General features: G+C 40.2%; 1 protein-coding gene across 5 annotated transcripts in view; it reads left to right on the top strand.

Moving 5' to 3' along the window:
• UIMC1 (ubiquitin interaction motif containing 1) overlaps positions 1-13,833 on the top strand; it is a 153,935-nt gene that overhangs the window by 79,058 nt on the left and 61,044 nt on the right. For all 5 annotated transcript variants that reach the window (XM_066342608.1, XM_066342610.1, XM_066342609.1 and 2 more), the window contains 3 exons: positions 1,467-1,531; positions 3,738-3,814; positions 8,955-9,058. In XM_066342608.1, the coding sequence (XP_066198705.1) occupies positions 1,467-1,531; positions 3,738-3,814; positions 8,955-9,058 (246 nt within the window). The remainder of the gene's footprint in view (positions 1-1,466; positions 1,532-3,737; positions 3,815-8,954; positions 9,059-13,833) is intronic.

The raw sequence follows: 13,833 nt of genomic DNA, 5'->3' as shown, positions 1-13,833 counted from the left end.
CGTTTTTGACCAATAATATTTAGAAAAAAAAACTTACTCTGAGAAAGGAAGAGATGCTTTAGCCTAAGGTAGAGGTGGAATATCTTATAACTTTTTTTTTTTAATTTTTATTTTATTTATTCATTTTAGAGAGGAGAGAGAGAGAGACACAGAGAGAGAGAGACAGAGACAGAGACAGGGGAGAGGAGCTGGAAGCATCAACTCCCATATGTGCCTTGACCAGGCAAGCCCAGGGTTTCAAACCAGCGACCTCAGCATTTCCAAGTTGGCGCTTTATCCACTGCGCCACCACAGGTCAGGCTCTTATAACTTCTTAGTGCATTGATTGGTTCTGAAGCCCAAGGCTTAGTCAACAAATCATTACAAGAAGGTAGAATTCTATGAAATGGACACTAGGTGTCAGTATTTGCCTTTTTTTTTTTTTTTTTTTTTTTAGATTTCAGGAATGAAACTGTTTATCACCACTGAGTTCAAACAAATAGGGACTTATTGCTGTTGTATTTTAATACTTTTGACAGTTTTGTTTAACCCTTATCTTTTATAATGGCTACATTTCTGATCATTATATAGCCTTATTTTCCCTTTGACTGAAGGGGTTCCTGTTTTTAGTGTATTTCATTATTTACCTGAGTTGTAGAGAGATGCCTAACTTGTTTAGGTTATTTATACCCTGTTAGGAGACCCTCAAAACTTCAGTCAGTAGCTTTCCATCTATTGGAAGAAGCCTTACAGTCCAGGCACACATCCCTCAGAAGTCCACCTAAGTCAGCAGTTGCTGCTTTTTCTATGCTCTTCTATACACCGGCATTTAATAAGTTGACATCTGTACAACTCTACCATTAATCAAAGAAAATAGTCTTTTCCTTATCAAGTCTTTATATGTTATGTTTCTTAAAAGATATCCCAGAGTCAGATACTCAAACCATAGTGACAGATTTCTAGTAAAATTTCGGGATGTTCTGTGTGGGCACTCGGTTGTGCCCAGAGAGATGTCTTTTATGGATTGCAGTGTTTGGTCCAATTCAATATTTCCACTGAAAACTGGACTTTTCTCTATATCTTTGCTTCTCACAACAAAAGCTTTATAACTGCTTTTCTCAAATCATAATTCATTTGACTCACAATATTTATGTGTCTTGGATTACAAAGTGCATCACATGTTACCTTGTTTAATTTTTACAACACTCTGTGAGGCAATTGTGAATACTCATAATAAGATGAGGAGACAGATTCAGATGTGACTTATCCAAGATTTCAAAGTTAATAGGTGGTTCACCTGTGATTTAAAACTCAGTCTTTTGAATTCACAGGATATGCTTTTTACTGAAACTTACTGACAATGTAAAATGTTAGTCTTATTGCTAACTGCCGAATGGTAATGTTGAAAAATTAACTTTTTTAAAAAAAGAAAGAGAAACTAGTACATTTGTGCTTGTATATTTAGGATGGTATGTATTTCTTTGCAGTCTTCCCAAGGGCTTTTTGCTGAGGAAACTTCTGAAGAAGGAAACTCTGTACCTGCCTCACAAAGGTGAGATTATATGTTGTTATGGGTCTGAATTCTGCTCTGATGGTTCCTGAATAAGAGAGATGATGGAGGGGCAGCTTCCCAGGATATTTTAACTCTTTTATAAGCAAAGATTAGGAGAAATCATTATCTCCCATTTCTCATATATGCATCTCATAGAATTCTAGAATATTTAGGTGGAAGAAATCTTGTTTTTCCTTGTTGGTTTTCTTGTCCAATCCAGCCATCCCGTGTAAATCTCATTTACACTATTTCTAAGAAGTGGTTACATCCTGCTAACTCTCTTGACTAACTATGCTAGCTTCCTAAGCCACTGTGAAGGCTCTGATTTCTTATTGATCCTTCTAGTCTTTCTGTCCCCTTTGTTTTTTCTGCTTATGTTTATATTATCTGCATATCTAAGCTGTATACATCTTTTAAGACTACTCTTTAAGATTCCTTAGGTCTTAAACTTACATCCTCCTGAAGCCTTCATATTATTCAGGCTACACAGAACCTGTATTACTCTCATTCCTGTTCTATGCTACTTATCATCCAATTATATCTCATTTTTTCCTTTAATGGTAGTATTTGTGTTACCTCCTTAATTATTTTCACTGATTGATTGATGGGGTTACTTTCTTAGATGTTCTCACTTTAATATATGGTGGTTGGGTAGTTATAAACTACTGTTAATTGGATTAGACTTCCAATTATTGTACTTTCCCCTTTTATCTGGAAGTTGACCTTTGGGGATTACATACGAATTTAATCTTCTTGCATTGAGTGACTTTCATCTCTTACATGGAAGTTGAGGCCCAATTGCCATTTGCTGTAATTTAGTTGGCATTCTTAAGTTTTTGGTTAATAGTACTAGATATTTCTTCCTGAACTAAAGAATATGGCTTTGGTTTGATTTTCCTGCTGTTAAGACAGTTTTGGAAGTGGTTTTAACTAGAGTAGGCTTTCTGCTTCCTTTAGGCCTCTCTCTGCTTTGTTGTGGTGAGCTTTGTGCAGAGCAGATGTAGGTTTTAATAAATGATTATATGCTTTGTCACCAGGAGAGAGCTGGAATTGCAGGCAATGCGGTTTGACTTCAAATTGATTAGTGCATTTTATAAATGTCAGCAAATTGTTTTGTGATGGACCCTTTGAATAGAGCCCTAATGTTACATGCAGAGTAAACTGTGTCTGGCTTGGGTTTATAACAAATGCTATGAAATGTTTTATTTAGAGAGAGAAATCACTTGTGGTTTTCTATCAGGTTTTAGTTATTTATCATGAATCCATGGTGGTTATTTTCTCTGTGGTTCTTGGTTGATTTGAGAATGTGTGTCATCTTGCATACTTGATCAAACTAACCATAAAGCTCTGTGAAGCATGAGGGGCCTAGCTCAGATGCTCAGATCTCTCCGCCATGTGTTCCTGTGTTAGGAAGAGATTGCACTCCATGAACAGGCAGGGTAAACCAGAAAGTCAGATGAGGGGAGCCAGTCATAATATGTTTTTCTTCCCTGGTTGGATAGCTCAGTTGGTTGGAGCATCATCCTGAAGCACAGAGATTGCTGGCTCTGTCCCTGCTCAGGGCACATTCAGGGACAGATTGATATACCTGTCTCTCTCGCTCTTTCACTTCCTTTCACTAAAATCAATAAAATAAACATTAAAAATATAATTTTAAAATGTAATTACATTTTTCTCAGGAGAGGTTTTCAGTTTCTGTGGGCAGATTTTTGGAGTTGTTGTATCTTATTTTTGTTGCCTACAAAGTCACATCTTGAAATAAAGAGGTAATTTTACTCCCAAGGTGCCAGAAAGGCTAATGGTTGTCAGAATAGTCTCCATATTTTCTCTGTGAGTTTACAAATCTCTAACCTTCAGAAGGCAGAGATGGAGGCTCTGAAACACCTGTGATATCCTTATATTGGAATGGAGTATTTGTCTTCTGTAGTATTCATAGTCCTTATCTTTCAACCTTCCTTTGTGAAGACTCCAAAAAAGGGTTCCTTTCACTCATTGACTTGACTGGAACCAAAGTTGTAGGCATGTTTATTTCTCTTTTCTCGCTGGAGTTTTCACTACTGATACTCTGCTTCCCTGTTGTGCTCTGTGGTATGAGACGGCAGGGACCAGGCTCCCTGCAGCTTTGTGAGTGATTGGCTTTGCTTTTTAGGTGCTGTGTTCTGGTTTATTTTACTGGGAATTCACTTGGGGTTTGGTTCTTTTTCAGCATTGCTGCTTTGACCAGTAAGAGAAGCTTAGTCCTTATGCCAGAGAGTTCTATAGAGGAAATCACTGTGTGTCCTGGTAAGCACCCCACTGTGATTTTACTGAATTTTTGATCCCTAGCTGTCTTTATGCCTATTAATTTGTCTGACTTTTCCGTCCCACTCCCAGGAGGTTTATGTGTGATCGATGTGTGTGTTTATCAACACACACACACGCACCATATATATTCATAAACATACTTTTTTTAATGGACATTGGCTTGGTTCTCAACCATTTTCTTCTTAAAGATATTTGAGTTTTGAACTAAGGCCCTGGCTGGTTGGCTCAGTGGATAGTGTGTTAGCCAGAGTGCGGATGTCCTGGGTTCGATTCCTGGTCAGGGCACACATGAGAAGCAACCATGCTTCTCTCCCGTCCCTCTCCCTCTTCTTTCTCTCTTTCCCTCTTATAGCCAGTGGCTTGATTGCTCCAAGCGTCAGCCTAAAGCTGGAGGATAGCTCAGTTGGTCCGGGTGGCGGCCTCAGGCACTGAGGATAGCTTGGTTGATTTGAAATCATCAGCCCCAGATGGAGGCTGCTGGGTGGATCCTTGTCATGGTGCCTGCAAGAGGGAGTTCTGTCTATCTCCCTTCCTCTCACTTAAAAAAGAAAAGAAAGGAAGAAATTAACATGGCTTTTTTTATTGTTTGCTGACCAGCCTTATCAGAAATGGCAGCAAAGAATCAGTAATAGCACTTAATTGTACATTTAGAGCTAAGAGGACTTTATGTTTTGGTTTATGGATTCTCAAAGTTGGGCTGTCCTTAAATCTGCCTGTCATTGAGCAGATTTTTCTCTGAAGCTTTTACTAGTTTTACATTGCCATTTGCAGGATATCACAGCGTAGGGAGTTAAGAAATTGAATTTAGTGCACAGTTCTGTCATTGACTTATATTTTAGACTCAGACAAGACACTTAACCTGGTTAAGTTCTGTACTTTGCTTTTTGTTAACTGTAGAGATAAAAAGACAGGTGTACCTTGCTTAGGTACAAGAACTGTTCATTCCAAGATGCGCATGCATAGATTTTGATAAATAATTTTAGATGAACTAAGATACCCACAATTTAGAGGAACTCTTGAGTTAAATCATTCTGCACCAGAAAGAATTATTTTGTGATATGAACCATTTCTTCCCAAGCAATTTGTTTTAGCTTGTTTTATTTTTCCTAAAAGTGAGGCCCATTATATTTCTCAGTAACCTTATTCATGTGAAATTAAGGGACTTCCTATTATTGTTTAAACTCTTGGGCAGCAAGTATTGTATAAATATTATCATAAATCATATCTAGTTTTCCTCTAGGTCTTATATAATTTTTCAGTCAGAGAAACTAGTATAAATTAAATTTCAGTTTTTGTGGGGAAAAAACTTATTTTGATTTTCTTTCAGAAGTCAAAATAAGAAAACTTAAGTCTCAAACATTTTTAAACATGTGGCAGCATATCATTAAGGTCTTTCTTTACTCATTTTAAAGTTTAACTGTGTTTGTTTTTATTGAAAGTGGTTTCTTTTAAAAAATTTTTTTTTTCGAGAGAGGAAGGGGGGCATCAACTCATTCCACTGAGTTGTTCCTATTAGTTGTGCATTCAGTGATTGCTTCTTGCATGTACCCTGACTGGGGATCAAACCTCTGGACTTCTGTGTGCCAGGACAATGCCCTATCTGGCCAGTGCCAAAAGTGGTTTCTTAACCATTGAAATGTATTTGGATTATTGCCCAGTAAGAGAACCCACTATCAAGTGCTCCAGTTTTGGCAGGACACTCAGGAATGCTGTGCTATCTTTGTGAAAAGAAAACTTTACTCCCCCCCACCCCCTGTTTTTGGGATTAGTGACTTGAGCCAGTCTGTATAGGATGATGGAATGTGACGTCACCCTGGGATCTTGAAGGAGGGACCTGCAAATACAATAATCTTGGAAGCCCTACTTAATGAGAGAAGAAAAAGCAAGCCCTTTATGACTGAGGTTAGGTAACTTTTAGATCATGACTTATTAGGCTACTAATTAAGTCTTAACTATTTGCTGACACAACTACTTCTAAGTGATATCGCAAAATATTTTCATAGAACTCCTTCTGCATGGAGCCAGACTCCTGAGTCTCTGAATATATAATTTTTTCTTTTTCTTTTTTTTTTTTATTAAGTGAGAGACAGACTCCTGCATGCGCCCCAACCAGGATCCACCCAGCAAGTCTACTAGGGGGCGATGCTCTGCCCATCTGGGGCCGTTGCTCTGTTGCTTGAGCTATTTTAGCATTTGAGGGGAGGCCATGTTACCATCCTCAGCACTCCAGCCAACCAGCTCAAATAAGCCATGGCTGCTGGAGAAGGAGGGGAAGAGAGGGGGGAGGGGAGGGGTAGAGAAGCAGGTGGTTGCTTGTCCTGTGTGCCCTGACTAGGAATTGAACCTGGGACTTCTACACTCTGGGCCGACACTCTGTTGCTGAGCCAACCAGCAAGGGACTAATTTTTTCTAAATACCAGTATATCTTTTTTTTAAGAATTTTTTATTTTTTCATGAAAGGAAAGAGAGAGAGAGAGAGAGAGAGAGAGAGAGAGAGAAGGGAGGGAGGGAAGGAGGAGGGAGGATCAACTCCAATATTTGCTTTGACCAGGCAAGCCCAGGGTTTTGAACTAGCGAACTCAGTGTCCTAGGTCCAGGCTTTATCCACTGTGCCACCACAGGTCAGGCCTCTAAATATATTCTAAATATATAATTTAAAAGCTGAGCATTTAAATTGTTTGAAAACTTTGCTCTAAATGGGTGAAACACAGATTGAGTGTAGTAGTCCATCTTAGCCGTTTAATTTTACAAATTTCTGACAGTTCCAGGGGTCTGATACTCAAAATTGTAACATTTATTTAGAATTACTCACTTTGCTGAAGAAACAGGATTGTAGCCTATGTCCACATTGTGCATGATACTAGCATTGTTTTGTTTTGTTTTTTACAGAGAGAGGGACAGACAGGAACGGAAAGATGAGAAGCATCAATCATTAGTTTTTTGTTGTGCATTGTGACACCTTAGTTGTTCATTGATTGCTTTCTCATATGTGCCTTGACCGCGGGCCTTCAGCAGACTGAGTAACCCCTTGCTCGAGCCAGCGACCTTGAGTCCAGGTGACCTTGGGGTCTTGAATCTGGGTCCTCGGCATCCCAGTCCGACGCTCTATCCACTGCACCACTGCCTGGTCAGGCGATACTAGCATTGTTTATTTTCAAGGAGCTAATGTCCTCTCAATTTGTCTTTACAGCTGAACATTTCAGCCATTTATAGAAAGCTTAATTAAAGACTTTATTATTACAGTAGTACGAGCAGTGAGCAGCTATTATTTTCTGATAGACTGAATGTCTGTTTTGGTAATATCTCAGGGAAACTTGACAAAGATTTTAAAGTTTATGCACTGTAATCCTTTTTCCAACAAGGTGGTAAGTTGTGTGTATCCAAATTTCAAAAAACAATGATTTATTAAAATATATTTAACACTAGAAATGTATTTAATTTGCCTTTGATCACTGAAAAGATGCTTCAGTGTTTTGCCGGGACTTTATTTGCTGAACGTTGGTCATTCAATGTGTTTGAGAAGCACAGAAGCACCCATTAGATGTCCAGTGTGTCTAGTGTAGATAACAGAGAATTTACTGGGTTTGTGTTCTCAGATACATTTCTTCTCCAGATGTATTGTCCTTCTTTGAAATATAGTTATTGTTATTTTTTTATAGTAGGAGATAGGGGGTCTAGGCCAAAAGTTAGCAAACTAGATAGTAATTATTTAAGTTTTATGGGCTGTACAGTCACTCTTAAAACTACTCAACTCTACCATTTTAGCGCAGAACAACCATGGACAATCCAAAGAAGAATGCGTATGGCTGTGTTCCAATAAAATTTTATTTATTTATTTTTTTATGTATTTAAAAATTTGTTATTGAATTTATTGGAGTGTCAAATAAAAATTTATTATCAAAACCAGGCATCTGTCTGGGTTTGGCCTATGAGCTATATAGTATGCTGGCTCCTAAACTATGACACTAATAGGGATCCCATCTTTCATCTCCGTATTTCTATTAGCCTATATAGTACCTAGAACTTGTTGAATGAATAGATGGTGTTTAAAGAATATATTAAAGAAAGGCATATCTTTGTTGAGAATGTTTTTTCTATTTCTGCTATCAAATTTTTATTATCTCTAATTATCCCTTTAACCTCAGAACTAATATTGGCAGGTTTTTGTTTTGTCACAATGAAATATACTTTAAAACCACAACTATGCTGGAAAGAAGCCAAGTGGATTAATTGATAATTGGATAAACAAACTGAAATATCCACAGGGTAGAATTCTACTCAGAAATAAAAAGGGACGAACTATTGATACATGTAACAACATGGATGCTTCTCAAACACATTATACTAAATGAAAGAGGTCAGGCACAAAAGATAACACTATATGACATTCTAGAATAGGCAAAACTATAACAACATGAAGTATATTGGTCATTGCCAGGAGCCAGGTGGGAGGGGATAGACTGCAAAAGGGTACACTTGGGGTGCCAAGAAGGGAGAACTTTTTAGGATTTTAGAAATGTTTTTTTTTTTTTTTTTTTTTCTAACAGAGACAGAGAGAGGGATAAATAGGGACAGACAGGAACGGAGAGATGAGAAGCATCAATCATCAGGTTTTTTTTTTGTTGCGACACCTTAGTTGTTCATTGATTGCTTTCTCATATGTGCCTTGACCGGGGGCCTTCAGCAGACCGAGTAACCCCTTGCTCGAGCCAGCGACCTTGGGTCCAAGCTGGTGAGCTTTGCTCAAACCAGATGAGCCTGCGCTCAAGCTGGCGATCTCAGGGTCTCCAACCTGGGTCCTCAGCATCCCAGTCCGACGCTCTATCCTGCACCAGCGCTTGGTCAGGCTAGAAGTGTTTTTATTAACTTGATTATGGTGGTAATTACATGGTTTAAATGATGCATATATAAATTTTATATATTTGACAAGACTCATCAAATTCATGAAATTCTATTATATATAAATTATGCCTCAGTAAAGCTTTAAGAAGAAACAAACAAACAATATACATTGCCACCGCAGTGTTATCATACCTTAAGCTTTAGGGGAAATAGTTGTTTTTTTTAACTGTGAAAATATAAAGTGAAATTAATAAGATTTATATTTTTTTAATTACAGAGACACAGCTAAGTTCCCCTGAAACTTTTGACGTTGAAAGAGAAGTCTCTCCAGGTAGCAGAGATACCTCAGATGAAATAAGAATAATAATGGCAGATAAGGAGGTGAATATTCTTTCTAATTTTTCTCAGTGTTTTCTTTCTGTTGATAGTCTTTTGTCTAATGCACATTGATCTTGGCTGAAAAGATTTAGGTGACGGGGTTGTAGCTTTCAGGATACTTATCTCAGAAGATTCTTATATTTAAGATCAGTTCAGCATTGTTTCTAAAAATAACAGTAGTTATCATCTCTTGAGTACTTTATTTTTATTTTATTTTTTGAGAGAGAGGAAGGGAGAAAGAGAGACAGGAAAATCAAGCTGCTCCTGTATATGCCCTGACCGAGGAATCGAACCAGCAACCTTCGTGTTCTGGAATGACACTCCAACCAACCAAGCTATTGGCCAGGGCTTATTTTTTATTGGTTTTTAGAGAGACAGAGAGAGGAAAGGGAAAAAAGGGGGTAGGGGAGGGAAGCATTCATTTGCTGTTCCACCTGGTTGTACTGTACATTCTTTGGTTGCTTCCCATGTGTACCCTGACCAGGGATTGAACAAGTAACCTTGTCATTTCAGGATGTTGCTCTTAACTGACTGAGCTAACTAGCCAGTGCCTCTTGAGTACTTTAATATGCTTTATTATTTCTGTTACAGATGGGGAAATGGAGGCTTAGGATATTTATTTGTTCAAATTCAAACTGCTAATAAAGGTACTAGAATTTGAACTTCGATTTATCTCTAAAATCTGGGGTATTTTCTATTATATATACTGATGAGTAACAGATGTAACTCATCTTGGAGATAGTTATATTTATATTATAAGATAGTTTTCAGCCCTAATTTCTAGATGTAATCAGAAATGCAGTCAGAATAGCAGCATAATAAAATAAACAAATCTCTATTTGCTGTATTACCTTTCCTAATTTCACAAATCTGGCATTAACTATAAAACTGATTGATACAAGTTCATACTTCTTTTTTCTTATTTATTTATTTGTTTGTTTTTGAGAGAGAGAGAGAGAGGAAGGGAGAGAGACAGGAAGGGAGATAGATGAGAAGCATCAACTTGTAGTTGCTTTACTTCAGTTGTTCATTGATTTCTTCTCATACATGCTTTACAGGGGACTCAAGCTCAGCCAGTGACCCCTTACTCAAGCCTTGGGCTTCAAGCCAGCAACCTTTCAGCTCAAGCTGGTGACCTTGGGATCATGTAGATGAGCCCAGGCTCAAGCAGACAACTTTAGGGTTTTGAACATTGGACCTCTGTGTCACAGGTTGATGTTCTATCCATTGAGCCACTACTGGTCAGGCTTTCCTTTTTTTATTTATTTTTTATTTTTTATTTTTTATTTTTTTTACATTTTTCTTATTTTTCTGAAGCTGGAAACGGGGAGAGACAGTCAGACAGACTCCCACATGCGCCCGACCGTGATCCACCCGGCACGCCCACCAGGGGCGATGCTCTGCCCCTGGGGCGTCGCTCTGTCGTGACCAGAGCTACTCTAGTGCCTGGGGCAGAGGCCAAGGAGCCATCCCCAGCGCCCAGGCCATCTTTGCTCCAATGGAGCCTCGGCTGTGGGAGGGGAAGAGAGAGACAGAGAGGAAGGAGAGGGGGAGGGGTGGAGAAGCAGATGGGCGCTTCTCCTGTGTGCCCTGGCTGGGAATCGAACCCTGGAACTCTGCACGCCAGGCCGACGCTCTACCACTGAGCCAACCGGCCAGGGCCAGGCTTTCCTTTTTTTAAAAAAAATTTAAATTTTTTATTTTTCAATTAGGGTTGACACAACAATACCATGTTAGTTTCAGGTATACACCCCACTGATTAGACATTATATCTTAGTGACATCCTGATAAATCTTGTAACCATCTGACACCATGCATTAGAATATTATTGACTATATTTCTATGCTGTACTTTACATGCCCATGACTATTCCGTAACAACCAATTTGTACTTCTTAATCCCTTCATCATTTTCACACGTCCTCTCAATCCCCCTTCTCTCTGACAACTCTCAAAATTGCCTGTTTATTGTTCATATTTTTAATCTTTTATTTTTTTCTTCTTTTAAAGAAGACCCTTTAACATTTCATGTGATAACTGGTTTGGTGGTGATGAACTCCTTTACCTTTTTCTTGTTTGGGAAGCTCTTTATATGTCCTTCAATTTTTTTTTAAGATTCTTTTTATTTATTCATTATAGAGAGGAGAGAGAGAGAGAGAGAGAGAGAGAAAGAAGGGGGGAGGAGCAGGAAGCATCAACTCCTATATGTGCCTTGACCAGGCAAGCCCAGGGTTTTGAACCGGCAACCTCACCGTTTCCAGGTTGACGCTTTATCTACTGTGCCACCACAGGTCAGGCGATGTCCTTCCATTTTAAATGACCATTTTGCTGGATTGTGTAATCTTGGTTGTAGGTCCTTTCTTCTCATCACTGAATATTTCTTGCCAGTCCCTTTTGGCTGCAAAGATTCTGTTGAGAATAGCTGACAGTCTAATGGGAGTTTCTTCTTTGCTTTTGCTGCTTTAAAGATTCTCTCTTTGTCTTAACCTTTTGTATTTTAATTATGATGTGTCTTGGTGTAGGCCTCTTTTGGTTCATCTTATTTGGGACTCTGCCCTTCCTGGACTTGTATGTCTATTTCCTTCACCAGATTAGGGAAGTTTTCTGTCATTTTTTCAAATAAGTTTTCAATTTGTTCCTCTTTCTCTTCTTCCAGCAAACCCATGATGTGAATGTTGGTATGCTTGAGGTTGTTCCAGAGGCTCCTTATACTGTCTTCATTTGGGGGGTTCTTTTTTTCTTTTTGTTGTTCTGACTGGATGTTTTTTTATTTCCTTATATTCCAAATCACTTACTTGATTCTCAGCTTCATCTACTCTAGCATTGATTGCCTTAAAATTTTTCTTTATTTCAATTAGTGTATCCTTCATTTATGACTAGTTCTTTTTTATGATTTCTATATCCTTTTTTTTTTTTTTTTTGTATTTTTCTGAAGCTGGAAACGGGGAGAGACAGTCAGACAGACTCCCGCATGCGCCCGACCGGGATCCACCCGGCACGCCCACCAGGGGGCGATGCTCTGCCCCTCCGGGGCGTCGCTCTGCCGCGACCAGAGCCACTCTAGCGCCTGGGGCAGAGGCCAAGGAGCCATCCCCAGCGCCCGGGCCATCTTTGCTCCAATGGAGCCTTGGTTGCGGGAGGGGAAGAGAGAGACAGAGAGGAAGGAGAGGGGGGGGTGGAGAAGCAAATGGGCGCTTCTCCTATGTGCCCTGGCCGGGAATCGAACCCGGGTCCCCCGCACGCCAGGCCGACGCTCTACCGCTGAACCAACTGGCCAGGGCCTATATCCTTTTTTATGCCTTTGAAGTTTTAAGTTCAACTACTCTTCCCCTAAGTTCATTGAGCATCCTTATAACCAGTATTCTGAACTCTACATCTAGTAGATTGCTTTTCTCCATTTTGTTTAGTTCTTTTTCTGGAGTTTTGTTCTATTCTTTCGTTTGGGATGTGTTTCTTTGTCTCCTTATTTTGGCAGCCTCCTGTGTTTGTTTCTGTGTATTAGGTAGACTGCTACATCTCCCAGGCTTGGTAGAGTGGCCTTATGTCATAGGTGTCTTATGCGGTCCAGTGACATAGCCTCCCCAATCACCCAAGCTGGGCACTCCAGTTGTGCTGCCCCACCCTGCCCCATGTGGGTACACCCTATTATAGTTGACCCTTGATTGCTGTTGGCACGTCAATGGGAGGGATTTACCCCACAGGCCAATTTGCTGCAAAGACTGGCTGCAAACATTGTAGAGGATCAGCTGTGCAAGGTCCCACCCACAGAGCAAGATTTACTTAAGTGGGGGTCTGGTCTGCTGAGTTTGCCCCTTGAGTGTGTTGCTGTGGAGGTGGGTGGGTAGTACTTCTATGTGGTCTGAAGCTGTCCACTAGGTACACTGGCTCTGACGAAGGCCAGCCACCCACTGTGTTCACCCAAGGCTACTCACTTGAGCTACAAAGTTATATTCAGCTACTTGTTTCTTGTGCTGGGCTTGGAGGTGCCCAGGAGAGGCCAAGCTGTGAAGCAAGGCTGCCGCTAGTGCCAGGTCTGGGGCCACTTAGTGAGAGGTACAGGGTAATGTAGAGGCCAGATGATACTTGTTTGAGATAGTTTAGGAAAATCTGAAGGGTGAGCCAAGACAGGCCATTTGTATGGAAAAGGCACTGGAAACAGCTTGGGTAGGGTCAAAAGTTTGGTGGGGCAGGGTCTCAGGGGGTCTCTAGGGCAGGGCAAACAGTGATAGCCAGGTTGATGGAAAGTCAACTACGGTGCCTGCTTTTGAGTCTCAGTGGGGTTAGGGCTCATCAAAGGAATAGTGGCCTCTGCCAGCACTTCTGTCTGGGAAAAAGCTGCCCCCAGCACTCACCTTAATGCTGTATACTTCATTTCCTCCACGTATGTCCCTGGTGCTTTTAATCTGCTGTCTCAGTGCTGAAGGTCAGAGTGAGCGAGTCCAAGTAGGCCCATGCATGGGCCCTGTAAGATAAACTGCCTGGGACTCCAGCAGCCCTCTGCCTCATTCAGCCACATTTGCTATTGGTTTTTACAGTCAGAAGTTATGGGGACTTCTCTTCCTGGCACTGGAGCCCTGGCCTTGGGGACCTGGTATGGAGCTGGGTGTGGACCTCTGCACAGAGATTCCTCCCAATTTTTATCTGCCACACTGCCTCTCCTACCAGTTTCAATGTGGCTTCTTTAAATCCCTAGTTGTAGAACTTATATTCAGCTAGATTTTAGGCTGTTCTGAATGATGGTTGCTCTGTAGTGTAGTTGTGATTTTGATGTGGTTGTGG

Source organism: Saccopteryx leptura, chromosome 6, assembly GCF_036850995.1.
Source record: "Saccopteryx leptura isolate mSacLep1 chromosome 6, mSacLep1_pri_phased_curated, whole genome shotgun sequence".
Lineage (NCBI taxonomy): Eukaryota > Metazoa > Chordata > Mammalia > Chiroptera > Emballonuridae > Saccopteryx > Saccopteryx leptura.
Note: the sequence above shows the minus strand (reverse complement) of the source record. Positions and strands in the feature narration are given on the sequence as shown.